General features: G+C 35.5%; 2 protein-coding genes across 2 annotated transcripts; one reads left to right on the forward strand and one right to left on the reverse strand.

Moving 5' to 3' along the window:
- Positions 1-839: 839 nt before the first annotated feature.
- Positions 840-6602, forward strand: LOC109206713 (wall-associated receptor kinase 2-like). The gene is made up of 4 exons (XM_019369567.1): positions 840-1578; positions 2460-2950; positions 4630-4806; positions 5094-6602. The coding sequence occupies exons 1-4, from the start codon at positions 1040-1042 to the stop codon at positions 6371-6373; spliced, it is 2487 nt and encodes an 828-aa protein (XP_019225112.1). The 5' UTR covers positions 840-1039; the 3' UTR covers positions 6374-6602.
- Positions 6603-6890: 288 nt separating this feature from the next.
- On the reverse strand, positions 6891-12327 carry LOC109206715 (wall-associated receptor kinase 2-like). Its single transcript, XM_019369568.1, has 4 exons — positions 11622-12327; positions 10737-11230; positions 9456-9632; positions 6891-8362 (listed from the first exon to the last, which is right to left on the reverse strand). Exons 1-4 carry the CDS (start codon positions 12134-12136, stop codon positions 7107-7109), a joined length of 2442 nt encoding a protein of 813 aa, XP_019225113.1. The 5' UTR covers positions 12137-12327; the 3' UTR covers positions 6891-7106.
- Between the last annotated feature and the right edge of the window lie 2043 nt (positions 12328-14370).

The following is a 14370-nucleotide window of genomic DNA, read 5'->3' on the forward strand; positions in this document are numbered from 1 at the left end:
TTGGTTCGAGTTTTTTTATTCAATACTAAATCAAATCTAACCAAACCTTATCGAGTTTTTTAATCGGTTTGATTTGACGTTCGATTTGGTGCGATACTACAGGTCCTGCTCAAACAATTTTTAGAGGAAAGAAAATCCTACATTAAGAGCAATATATAAAATATCAAATTGCCAGCCAATATGTACTGTCATAATGGGGTCAGAGAAAGAGTGTGCGAAATTCGGGACCTTATACAATGCTTCGAAATGGTGCATGACTTGCTGTGACAGAAAGGTTAAAAAGTAGAACGTTGACTAAACGTAGTCAATGGATTAGTTTGAAATTGATACAAACCAGATAAAATAACCCCCAGTACTCATTTTAATCATTTCTTTTTCTAGTATCTAAATCACATCTCGATTATTTCACCAATACTTATTAACTTTCACCAACATATATGTTGTATAGTTGTATCTATCAAAACTTAGACAGATAAAAAATTTGTACCCAATAACATTGCAGTAATTTTTTTCTCTGCTCAAATTTCAACCCGATATCTAAGATTCGTATCCATTCACCTTAATGATTCCTTGTCGACTTTGATTTTGTCAAAGTCTTTCCTGTTTGGTGGGCACATTATTAAAAAGACAAAACTACGATTGCCAACGTCGTCGACATTTTTATTAGCATGCCTCGTTGTCATTCGCAATAACAGAAAAAGAAAACATATTTTTACGAAATATTACTGAATATAGTTACGTAGTTTACTAATAACCACTAAATTTTGCATCTCAGTATCCAAAGTCATTTTCTTCTTCTTTTTCTTTTTTTGGTTTTCTCGTCGGGTATCTCATACTCATATTGGGCCCCGATTACATCCGAAATTATACCGAAAATCTCACTTTGGAAGGTAAAGCATTCCTTAACAGAAGCGATCCCATAACCAGGTCTCGAATTCGAGATATGAATGAATACTTACCACTGTACCACAACCCTAGTTGCTAAGTCATTTTCTCTTAGTCCTATATATCATACCCGTTACTCAATACGTTCTTTTACATGATTTCTCCCATAACCATGCAGCATAAGCAAGTTGCTCTGATTTCTTTCCAACTCCCCTATTTCTTTTTCTTTCTGCTAATCTTGACATTAGCCACCGCCCAATTTACCACCACTAACACCCCTTCTCCTCCTCCACCCACCACCAGTCCCACCACTTCTCCACTCACCAACACCACTTCGCCGCCAACCAACACCACCACCCCGACCACCACCATAACCAAAGCTGCTAACATCACAAAACCAGGATGTCCGAAACAGTGTGGAAATCTTACAGTTCCCTATCCATTTGGGATTGGCTTAGGATCTGGTTGTGCATTAGACGCAAGTTTCGAGATCAACTGTGTAACTAACGCAACAGGTTCTCAAACACCCTTCATATATAACATCAAAGTCTACGACATCTCCGACGCTGAAATGCGAATATCAAATAGCATAAATAGGAAGTGTTTCTCACCAACAGGAGTTTTGCTTCAAGATGATCTTGCTTGGATGGGTTTAGGAAGATCAAGTCCTTACAGTTTCTCTTCCCTCAACAGGTACCTGGCCTATCCAGTATCTAGAACTGAACCTATAGTTTTCTGCTCCAATCATATATATGCAAAATGATTGTTAGAAATGCTCATATATACCATGCTCAATCAATCGAAGTTAGCTTAGACCAAAATTGTTGAATTAAGATGCGTCAACAAAATAATGGGTCACAAGCTAACCCGTTTAACATGATCCAACCTCCCATCTTTTTTTAATAATTTTTTTAAGGAAAACCAATGTTTTCTCTTAAATTATTACTTTTTCCATTTTAGTTTATGTGAACGTATTTCCTCTTTAGTCCGTTTTAAAAAAGAATGACCCTTTTTAAATATAGAAACATTTAACTTAAATTTCCAATTCAATCTCAATGAGAAGCTTTTATAGTCACACAAACACTTTGATATATTTAACACCACACGTTTTATAAAAATTAGTCATACAAATATTATGGCCTGTTTGGACCACAAGTTTTAAAAGTTTCAATTTCTTACTTTGGTATATTTAACACCACAAGTTTGAATATAAGTAGTTACACAAATATTATGGCTTGTTTAGGGCCACAAGTTTAAAAAAAATTCGTTTCTTTTATAAACTTCGTGCCCAGTCATCACTTAAATTGAAATAGAGGGAGTAGTATATATTCTTCCTAAGTTTACATAATTTTCAATCTCAAATCTGATTTTGTACGTTTAAATTTGGATTGCAGTTTGACATGTGGGGTTATACTAGTTTAATTAACTCGTTTTGACCCAAATTAGATTGAAATCCAATGGATCTCAACCCATTTAAACTCGGACCGATTGATAGTATTACTAAAAATGAGTTGATTTCGTCATCTCTTTACATCTAAACTTACTGATTCTAAATTGTAAATTCACCTGGGCAGATTCACAGTGGTTGGTTGTGATGATGGTGGTATAATAAATGGACGTAACTTCGCTAATGGTTGCCCCGCTCTCTGTAGTAGCTCAAGTGAAGTAGTTGAAGGAAAATGTATGGGTTTTGGTTGCTGCCAAATATCAATACCAAAAGGCTTGAAATATTTCAATACGTCTATGATTAGCACGAAAAATCATAGCAGATCGTGGTCGTTTAATCCATGTGGCTATGCATTTCTTGGTGAGGCGAGTCGCTTCGAATTCAGGGGTGTACAGGATCTCACTGATGTTAATTTTGCAAAGAAGATTATGGATAATGTTCCCATTGTGCTAGATTGGGCTATTGGAAATCTTACTTGTGGTGAAGCACAGAAACGCGACGATTATGCTTGCCTGGAGAATAGCATGTGTGTTGATTCCGACACTGGTGTTGGTGGTTATAGGTGCAACTGTAACTCGGGATATGAAGGCAATCCATATATTGGCTCTGGCTGCCAAGGTAACTTGATTTCTCTACTTTCTCACATGATTGAACTTCCTTTTTGTTTATATATATATATATATATATATATATATATATATATATATATATATATATATATATATATATATATATATATATAAGAAGTTTGTCAATTTGCTCTTTCGATCCAAACCTGGACCTGACATTGGAGGTGATGTTGAGTAATCACTAATACATCCCTTTCATTGAAGTTTGATTTAATTAGTAGATACTCCTTCTGTTTCAATTTATATGATATCGTCTGATTGAGTACAGAGCATAAGAAAGAAATGAAACTTTTTTATTAAACTTGTAGTCGTAAATATGTCATAACTTTTGTCATGCGGACATAAAAAAGTTTTAAGCTTATAATTTTAAGCATGTCATAAATTTGTATGGCTATAAAAGTTTGTCACTAGCTAGACAAAATGGGATGTTCAAGTTAAATTTTTCCAGACTTTAGGAAAGTGCATTGTTTTATGAACGGACGAATAAGAAAATAGTATCACTCTTTTTTCAATTGAGGGAGCAGTTCTATGTTTGCTCTTTGGGTTCAAACATGGATTGAACTTATCACATAAGTTGCACGGACTCTTTATTTTTTATGTCAAACCCGTCTCAACACAACACTGGGACGGGTGCGGGATAAGTTTGGGAAATTCGGTGAATCAACTTCGGATACTTTGACTGGATTCCATAGACAAATTTCTGGAAAATTTTGAGATTTTGATTTCTCAAATAAAAGATAAAACAGATTTAAGATATGGGAAATGACCTACCTCAATATTATAGTCCTTTGGTCTCATATTTGTTGCTTTTATAAAAATTTAGAATATCCATACCCCGATCCGCACCCTCCCCCCTCCCAAATCTTAAAATTTAGATTTTGCCGAATCCGACTCTCAGATTTGTAACTGTATCGAATACCCGCACCCAAGTCCGACCAACTTAGCTTATTAGTAATTCATCCCTCTTACCAAAGTTTGACTTAGTAGATATAAATTTCCAAATCTATTTTTTCTCTTTTTCTACTTTTTTTTTTTATTTTTCTTTCTTTTGTGGGGGAGCAGGTAGTTTGATCACACCTCTATTTTTTTAATCTCACTTAATGCTTTTAAAAGTTGAATTCGAATTGTTCTTCATCAGCTTATAGTAATTTGTTACTAGCTTATACGAAAATATATGGAATATTAATAATGTTATAGGTAAGTGGTACTTTATGCATGATAGACAACGCAGCTGTAATTTTAATTGGATAAACTATTTTGAGTTGCATTGGTCTAGCAATGAGGCAATGTTTCATAGAGTAATGTTTAAAGATTCAAAGCTACATATATTTAGTACCTTTTATATGATAAAGAATATGGTTTAACATCAACTTGTTTCGTTATCTTAAGTGGAAAAGGTCAAGATACATTGAAAAGGAGCAAGGCAGAGCAAAATTATATTTAGCAACATGTGAGAGCTGTTTAAATGTTCCTAGTTGCCAAGCTTAATTAAATAGTCCTAGTTGCCATAAGTGCACAAAATAATGCTGGAATTTTCGTTAAACAATTTCACATCTTACTACGGTATAATCACAATTTTTGTTAGTAAATATGTATATAAATAAAATAGATAAAAAAGACAAAGCGTCAGCGATTAATAAGACTAATTTTCTCTGTTTTGCATGCCAGATATTGATGAATGTGCAGATCCAAATGCCAATTCGTGTGAAAACATTTGCATAAACATTCCAGGGAGTTACAATTGTTCTTGTCCAGAAGGATACACCGGTGATGGCAAAAAAAATGGTCGTGGCTGTATTGCGCCAAGCTCCAACTCTGAATTCCCATGGATTAAGTTTTCTGTAGGTAAGTTTCCCCAGAAAATTAAACTTGTCTCTACTCACATATAGTACAGAGTATCTTCAAAGTTAGGAAATCACTAGAAAAGATGCAATTTTCATCTTTAGTAACTATTGATTATGATGTTGTATATTTCGCTAATACCACACAGTAAAGGAGCGTACAAGTCCATTCTCTTAGTTCATCAAGCCCCTTGATCCCTTTATGTCTTTAATCCGTCCAAATAGCTAAAATCCCCGCTCTTTCTAATTCCAATAAAGAGGGACTTAACTTTTTTTTATATACAAACACAGGTATGGGAGTTGGTTTTATGTCCCTAGTGGTTGGGACAACTTGGCTCTATTTTAGCATCAAGAAAAGAAAACTCATTAAACTTCGGGAGAAATTCTTCCAGCAAAATGGTGGTTTGCTCTTGAAACAGCGAATTTCTTCTGACGAGGGTGGTGTGGAAGCAACCAAAGTTTTTACAGCGGAAGAGTTGAAGAAGGCTACAAACAACTATGCAAATGATAGAATTCTTGGTCGTGGTGGAAATGGCATTGTCTACAAAGGTATTCTACCTGATAATCGCATAGTTGCAATTAAGAAATCTAAGTTTGTGGACGAGGATCAGGTTGAGCAGTTCATTAATGAGGTACTTATTCTTACTCAAGTCAATCACAGAAATGTTGTGAGACTCTTTGGATGTTGTTTGGAAGCTGAAGTTCCTTTACTGGTCTATGAATATGTATCTCATGGAACTCTTTACGAGCATATCCACAACCGAAATGGAGCGCCTTGGTTATCTTGGCAAAATCGGCTAAGAGTTGCTACTGAGACAGCAAGTGCACTTGCTTATCTTCATTCATCCGCGGCAATGCCTATAATTCATAGAGATGTCAAGTCTGCCAACTTATTATTGGATGATGTTTACACTGCAAAAGTGGCAGATTTTGGAGCTTCCAGATTAATCCCTCTTGATCAAACACATCTCGCTACATTGGTTCAAGGGACATTAGGGTACTTGGACCCTGAATATTTTCGCACAGGTCAACTGACTGAGAAAAGTGATGTTTATAGTTTCGGAGTAGTCCTTGCAGAACTTTTGACAGGAATGAAACCTATTTCGAGGGACAGAAATGGCGAGGACAAAAATTTGGCAGAATATTTTGTTTTGTCCATGAGAAAGAATCAATTGTTTCAAATTCTTGATCGCAGAGTAGTAAGGGAAGGAAGCCTCGAGCAACTGCAAAAGGTGGCCGAACTTGTGAAGAGTTGCCTTCACTTGCACGGAGAAAATAGGCCTACGATGAAAGAAGTAGCAATGGAACTTGAAAGTTTAAGAAAGTTCACCAAAAATAACCCTTGGCCTAATGGACATGGACATGAAGAGAATGAAGATGAAGTATCAGATCTTTATACAATTCCAATTGATTCTAATACAGGTATCAACAATTTCTCCGGACAATATAGTTCCAACTCCAACACAAATAGCAGCAACTTTTCTGGACAATATAGTTCAGATAGTTCTTCATCTATATATAGTACTCCTAATACAAATAGCGCATTGATTCAAAACAGAAGGGCAATATGATGATTGATGAAGATTTTATGCTTCTTTCGTCCTCGTCTTTCTTCAATGTTGAATTTTCTGATGTAATTTTTTTTTGCTTTTAATATGTACCTTTCTCTTTGAATTTTGGTTTGCATATATAGAATACTTTTCCGTCGAGGATTTTATTGCCTTGAGAGTCAAATTCCTACTGAAGCTATCTTTTATGTATATTGTTTCTCGTTTTATTAATGAGAAAGTTTGTTGTATATACTATTGTTGTACATTTATATTTCTCCTCACTTTCCTAGCTAAAATGTTGTCAAGAAAACAACTTTGTCGTCCTGTTTACTAATGATTTTTATTATTGTAAACTGCATCGACTCTGTAAGAGCAGACACCAATTAAGTTGATGAATTGCTGTAACAAATGATAAACTGAAAAGGAGTTACCCAAAACTGAGAGGTCTTAATTTGATCAAGCAAACACATCTTCGTATTCCTAAATCGAACCTAAATCAATTTACTTTTTAATAAGTAATTAAAATGATATACAAAGATACCATAAACAACAAATTTTTCTCATATAAAAATGAAAAACATACCACACATTTGAATAATAAGTTTAGTCGGACTTTGACTCTCAAGAGAAAAATACAAATCAAAAAGCAAACAAATTACATCAGAAAATTCAACATTAAAGAAAGACGCGAAGAAAAGAACATACAACTGCAGAAAATCTTCATCAATCATCATATTTAACCTTCTGGTTTGGATCACCGTGGGATATTTCTATTAAATATAAATGAAGAACTATCCACACTATATTGTCCAGAAAAATTGCTAGTATTATTTGTGGTGGAGTTGGAATTATATTGTCCGGATAAGTTGTTGACTCCTGTATTAGAGTCAAATTGAATTGTATAAAGATCTGATGATTCATCTTCATTCTCTTCATGGTGTCCATGTCCGCTTGGCCAAGGGTTATTTTTGGTGAACTTTCTTAAACTTTCGAGTTCCATTGCCACTTCCTTCATAGTTGGCCTATCTTCACCATGCAAACTAAGACAACTCTTCACTAGCTCAGCCACCTTTTGGAGTTGCTCGAGGCTTCCTTCTCTTACCACTCTGCGATCAAGAATTTGAAACAATTGATTCTTTCTCATGGACAAAACAAAATACTCTGCCAAGTTTTTGTCCTCGTTATTTTTGTCCCTAGAAATAGGTTTTATTCCTGTCAAAAGTTCCGCAAGAACTACTCCAAAACTATAAACATCACTTTTCTCAGTCAATTGACTTGTGCGGAAATATTCAGGATCCAAATAACCTAATGTCCCTTGAACCAATGTAGCAAGATGTGTTTGATCAAGTGGAATTAATCTTGAAGCTCCAAAATCTGCCACTTTTGCAGTGTAAACATCATCCAATAATAAATTAGCAGACTTGACATCTCTGTGAATTATGGGCATTAACGCGGATGAATGAAGGTAAGCAAGTGCACTTGCTGTCTCAGTAGCAACTCTTAGCCGATTTTGCCAAGATAACCAAGGCGCTCCATTTTGGTTATGGATATGCTCATAAAGAGTCCCATGAGAAACGTATTCATAGACCAGTAAAGGAACTTCAGCTTCCAAACAACATCCAAAGAGTCTCACAACATTTCTGTGATTGACTTGAGTAAGAATAAGTACCTCATTAATGAACTGTTCAACTTGATCCTCGTCCACAAACTTAGATTTTTTAATCGCAACTATGCGATTATCAGGTAAAATACCTTTATAGACAATTCCATTTCCACCACGACCAAGAATTCTATCATTGGCATAGCTGTTTGTAGCCTTCTTCAACTCTTCCGCTGTAAAAACTTTGGTTGCTTCCATACCACCCTCGTCAGAAGATATTCGTTGTTTCAAGAGCAAACCGCCATTTTGTTGAAAGAATTTTTCTCGAAGTTTAATGAGTTTACTTTTCTTGATGCTGAAATAGAGCCAAGTTGTCCCAACCACTAGGGACATAAAACCAACTCCCATACCTGTGTTATTTATAAGAAAACATTTAACCCTTCTTTACTGTACTAGAAAGAGTGGGGATTTAAGCTATTCAGACGGATTAAAGACGTAAAGGGATCGGATCAGGGCAGGGCGAGGCCACCTTTTGCAAAGGGTGGTCAACTGACCACCCTTTGCCGAAATATTATGAAAACTTACACTGTATATATAAGTAAAATATTAATTTTAGATGTATTAAATATATATTACTTCTTTCAAGTCTGAACACCCTTGAAAATATTTCTGGCTTGGCAACAGGATCAGGGCTTCATGATATAAGAGAAGAAACATGCATGAATATTGGCAACTTGTAAATATTATACATATACTATCCTTTAAAGTTATGAGCTATACTAATTCAATGTCTAGTGATTTCACAAGATAAGCATTTGACTTTTAGACAGAAAATATTATATTCCCACTAAAGTTTGTTTACAACGAATAATTATGGAATCCTTGTTTATGCTACTCAACATCATTCTTGGCTATAGAAGACTAGGTCAGGACTATGATACAAATACTTTTGGTTCTTATAGAAGATGCAAAATTCTAGTGCAACAAAAATACCACTTATATGGAGCATGTATCACAAAAGAAATACTCCACATATCTCAATTTACGTGAAGGTGTTTGACTGGGGATTTTATGAAATAAATGAAGATTTTTTAAACTTGTGATCTACGACAAACTATAGAAATTTATGTCGCTAGAAATCATCTAATTAAGGGTAAAAGGAAAAATTTTAAAATAAAAAGTGTTACTAAATATAGAAAGGTATCGTTCTTTTTTGGAATGCCTAAAAAGAAAAGAATGTCACATAAATTAAAATAGTTCTACAGAAACTCAAGTTGGTCTACGATGGAGATAACAAAAAATATAGAAAGGCGTGGAATTTTTCATATTTACTTGTGCTATGAGTTTGCCGGTTCTGTCCCTCTCCTTTACTGTAGTGAAATATCCAATGCCATAATAATAGTTAAAAACAAAAATTGCATTTTTTCTAATCATTTCATAACTTAGAAAATACTATATTTACAATATGCGAGTAAAGACAAGTTTATTATATGAGAAACTTACCTACAGAAAATTTGATCCATGGGAATTCAGAGTTCGAGTTCGGTGCAATACAGCCACGACCATTCTTTCTGCCATCACCGGTGTGTCCTTTTGGACAGGTACAATTGTAACTCCCCGGCATATTTATGCAAGTCTTTTCACACGAATTGGTATTTGGATCTGCACATTCATCAATATCTGGCGTACAAAACAAAGAACATATAGTCATATTAATCCATGATGCTTCAACACCCAAGAGTATATGGCCGGCCAGTCAATCAAGTGGGATGAAAGACCATATATATTCAAATTTTAATAGTGGCAAAAAATTAATTTCTTCTTTACCTGAAAGTCTCATGGACAAAGTTATCTGTTATTTGTGCTAGTGGATTAAAAAAAATTCCTGATAATTTGTCCTTTTTATCTTTCTTTATCACATATTTAATTGCAGAAGAAGCTGTGAATATATATGTGTGTGTGTGTCCTAAAGTAAGACCTGAAGTTGTTTAATGAAAGTTCCAGCATTATTTTGTTCAGTGGCAACTAGGAGTATTTAAATAGCGTTATTTCTTTTACAATATTTCTTGGTCTTTTCCACTTACGATGATGAGACAAATTGATGTTGAATCGTATTTTTATCATATAGCCTAAATAATTTAAAACTAAGCAACATTTATAGAGCTTTGAATCTTTAAACAATACTTAATAAATAAGTTGTTGGCAACCTCATTGCTAGACCGATTCACCTCAAAATAGTCAACTAAATTTTTATGAGAAAAATCTTATACATTCATGCCTAGATAATCAGGATTTGCAAATATGAAGAGTGCTGGGAGGATGGGAATCCACTATCTCCAGAAATTACATTGTGTTGCTCATATTCCAAAAACTTTAGTAAAAAAAAAGACACAGTCGTGTTACAGAGGACACCTCTAACGCTACCAGAGACGGAAAGGGTGTGCATGTCGATGAGAATGGAGATAAGGGCAACTTTGTCCATTCCTAAAATATTTTAGGTTTAAAATTAGAAACTTTAGCGCGTCACTAACAATATTAATATTTGTGTAGGATTTTTATAGTACATTGTTTAATTTATAAATACAGGGGTGTATTTGAAATTGAGTGATGTTATAGGAGTGTTTACGGTGATCAAACTACTATTGATTGATCCAAGATTGAAAATTGACTCGAAAGAGGAAATAGAGAACTACTATTGATTTTCTACCAAGAAAAAAAAAGAGACAAACTTGCCAAAAACAAAATGAAGTTCAAAACAATGTGTGAAAGTAGAAATCATGTTACCTTGGCAGCCTGAGCCAATGTATGGATTGCCTTCATATCCCGAGTTACAGCTGCAGCGATAGCCCCCGATATCGTTGTCTGAATCAACACACTGGCTATTATCCAGGCATGCATAATCGTTACGTTTTTGTGCTTCAACACAAGTAAGATTTCCGATAGCCCAATCTAGCACAATGGGAACATTATTCTTAATCTTTTTTACAAAATCGAGATCACTGAGATCCTGTAAACCCTTGAATTCGAAGCGACTCGCCTCACCAAGAAATGCATAGCCACATTTACTATACGACCAAACTGCAGTGTGATTTAACTTCGAGCTTTGCATAGATGTGTTGAAATATTTCAAGCCTTTTGGTATTGTTATTTGACAGCAACCAGCACCCATACATCTTCCCTCAATTACATCACTGGAGGTAGTACAGACAGTGGGGCAACCATTCGCGAAGTCGTCTCCAACTATTATAGCAGCTTCATCACATCCAACGACGGAGAATCTGCATAGAGATTGCAAGATTATTACCAATTTGTTTACTTGACTCAACGTACTGAACTCGAAATGACGCATCAAATTATTGGGTCAAAACAAGCCAAAGTAGTGTAACCCATTAGGTCAATTGTAACCAATTCCAAACATACCTAAGCTAATAATTTAAGAAGGGTACATTGTTTTCAAAAAAATTCTTCAAAAAGTAAAATAGAATAGAAGGGAGGTTCTTGTTTGAGTGCTGAGTTATGACTCGTTATTTGACTTAAGCAAACTTTGGATAGGTCGGATCATAACTCATTTATTGATTTGACATATTTTGATTTACTCAAGGTTGATCTAACGCGCCCATTTGCCATGTTTTATTTATTATAGTAGTATATGTTAACATTCTTAAGTACCTGTTCAGGGAAGAGAAACTGTAAGGACTGGAGCTTCCTAAAGTCATCCATGCAGGTTGATCTAGGATCAAAACTCCAGTAGATGAGTAACATCTCCGATTTAAGACACTTGATATGCGCATTTCAGAGTCGGAGATGTCATAGATTTTGATGTTCCCTAGAAGTGGCGTCGGAGAACCTGTTGTTATAGTATCACAGTTGATTTCGAAACTTGGGTCTATGGCACAACCTGATCCTATACCAATCCCAAATGGATATGGAACTGTAAGATTTCCACACTGTTTTTGACATCCTGGTTTTGTAATATTGGCAGCTTTCGTTATGGTGGTGTTGGTGGGTGGCGAGGTGGTGTTGGTGGGTGGTGGGGTGGTGTTTGTAGGTGGTGGGCTGGTGGTAGGAGGAGGAGGAGGAGGAGAAATGGTAATAATTTGAGCAGTGGCTAATGTCAAGATTAGCACAAATGAAAAGAAACAGGGAAGTTGGAAAGAAAACAGAGGAACTTGCTTATGCTGCATGATTTTGAAAGATAATGTAAGAGAACGTATTCAAAGGGTTTCATATATAGAACTATGAGGTCCTATGTGGAAAAGATAGGTTTCCTCCGCCCAAGATCTTTAACAAGAGGTCCATTGTTCGAGTCCTAAAAATGAAGAATTTTTGGCTGGAAATGCAAAATTAAATTAATCGGGGTTTTAGTGAGCACTAAATACCAAATAGTTATAAAACAAAGTTATTTCACCTGGCTAGGCCAGAAAAGTAGATTAGATATAAATTAGAAAGAAATTACTTGAAAAATAAAAATGAAACAGTAAAAAAGCTAGTTAGATACAAAATTTCTAGTGGGTATTAATCATCAACTAATTAATTTCATTCAGTATAATATCATACTACAATTTTGTTTTCTTTTTCTGATAGTGCGAATGACAATGAGGCATGACTAGATAAGAATCTCGACGACGTTGACAATAGTAGTTTTATTTATTTTAATAACATGCTCACCAAAGAGCAAAACGCTTTGAAAAAATCAAAGTCGACGAGGAATCATTAAAAGGAATGTAGTGGTCAGTTAAATGGGTGTAAATCTTAAAGTGGGTTTAAACTATGAAAAAATTGGTAAATAGCTACTTTATAGGTGGGCTATTAGAGTTTGGCTATTTTAAATTGTATACAAAGTAATGATCACTTATTAATACGAAAATACAAGTCTAGACAAAAAATAGAGCAAATTATGCTATATACTCATACAAGACAAAATATTTATCCGTATCTACCCATGTTAATTTTTTTACGTTTTATACCTATGCGGCACATTTATTTTACCCGCTCTACCCATTCTTATCTTTGCGATCGTTTAACATGAAAGTTAATGTTCTTAGATTCATATGCACCTTTGTTGTATCTTTTAAGTGCATCACAATTTCCTAATATTTTTTATCATCCTATCATAATAATACTAATTAAAAATAATATAATATAATATTTATTAAATAATATATAATATTATAAAAATATATGAACCTGGAGAGCATAAAAAGATATTATTATTATTTTGAAAAGGTTGTAACAACCCGGCCGGACATTTTTAAAATATTAGCCAACCCATTTACTGCTTTTTCCGTATCTGTTTCAGCTTATGTGACTTGCCGGGAGTTTTTGTTTTGGTTTTTGGAGTATTTTGGGACACTTAGTCCCTAAACGGAGGCTTAAGTCTTAGAATTTTAACCGTAGTCAGAACTATGTAAAGACAACTCCGAAATAGAGTTTCGTCAGTTCCGTTAGCTCCGTTGAGGGATTTTGGACTTAGGGGCGTGTCCGGGTTGTGTTTTGGAGGTCTGTAACTTATTTAGGCTTGAAATGGCGAAAGTCGAATTTTTGGAGATTTTGACCGGTAGTTGACTTTTTTATATCGGGGTCGGATTCCGATTCCGGAAGTTAGAGTAGGTCTGTAATATTGGATATTACTTTTGTGCGAAATTTAAGGTAAATTGGGCATGGTTTGATAGGTTTCGGCATCGGTTGTAGAAATTTGAAGTTTCAAGTTCATTAAGTTTGGATTGGGGGATGATTCGTGTTTTTAGCGTTGTTTGATGTGATTTGAGGGCTCGACTAAGTTCGTATGGTGTTTTAGGACTTGTTGATATGTTTGGTTGAGGTCCCGGGGGCCTCGGGTTGATTTTGGATGATTAACGGATCAAATTTGGTTTTGGAAGAATGGATGAAGTTGCTGCCCCTGTTGTAATCGCACCCGCGCAAGATTGACCGCAGGTGTGAGCCTGCAGAAGCGAGCCTAGGGACGCAGGTGCGGTTTTGAAGGAAGAGGCCAGATGTCGCAGGTGTGAAGGTATAGCCGCATCTGCGCAATCGCAGATGCGGAAGATGGAGCGCAGAAGCGGAAGGGCCAGGAGCGTGAGAGATCGCAGAAGCGAAAGATATCCGTAGGAGCGGGCGCGCAGGTGCGGCCCAGTGCTAACAGATGCGGACCCGGCCCTTTAAGTCACTTCCGCACCTGCGATGAAAATTCCGCAGGTGCGACTGCTGGTCCGCAGATGCGGAATCGCTGGGCAGAAAAGATCAAGTTCAAGGGTTTGATTCACATTTTTAATTTTGGGACTTCAGAGCTCGGTGTGAGGCATTTTTTCGAGGTTTCTTCAAGGAAATTGTTGGGGTAAGTGATTCTAACTCGGATTGGACTATATTCCATGAATCTATTACTATTTTCATCACCTAACTAGGGATTTGAGTTGAAAAT

This window comes from Nicotiana attenuata, unplaced genomic scaffold (genome assembly GCF_001879085.1).
Source record: "Nicotiana attenuata strain UT unplaced genomic scaffold, NIATTr2, whole genome shotgun sequence".
NCBI classification, from domain to species: domain Eukaryota; kingdom Viridiplantae; phylum Streptophyta; class Magnoliopsida; order Solanales; family Solanaceae; genus Nicotiana; species Nicotiana attenuata.

Coding starts and splice junctions, on each gene's coding strand:
- LOC109206713 (XM_019369567.1), top strand. CDS start 1,040: ATGATTTCTCCCATAACCATGCAGCATAAGCAAGTTGCTCTGATTTCT. Junction 1,579..2,459: donor AGTTTCTCTTCCCTCAACAG/GTACCTGGCCTA, acceptor TCACCTGGGCAG/ATTCACAGTGGTTGGTTGTG. Junction 2,951..4,629: donor TATTGGCTCTGGCTGCCAAG/GTAACTTGATTT, acceptor TTTGCATGCCAG/ATATTGATGAATGTGCAGAT.
- LOC109206715 (XM_019369568.1), bottom strand. CDS start 12,136: ATGCAGCATAAGCAAGTTCCTCTGTTTTCTTTCCAACTTCCCTGTTTC. Junction 11,231..11,621: donor AGTTTCTCTTCCCTGAACAG/GTACTTAAGAAT, acceptor ATCTCTATGCAG/ATTCTCCGTCGTTGGATGTG. Junction 8,363..9,455: donor ATGGATCAAATTTTCTGTAG/GTAAGTTTCTCA, acceptor TAAATAACACAG/GTATGGGAGTTGGTTTTATG.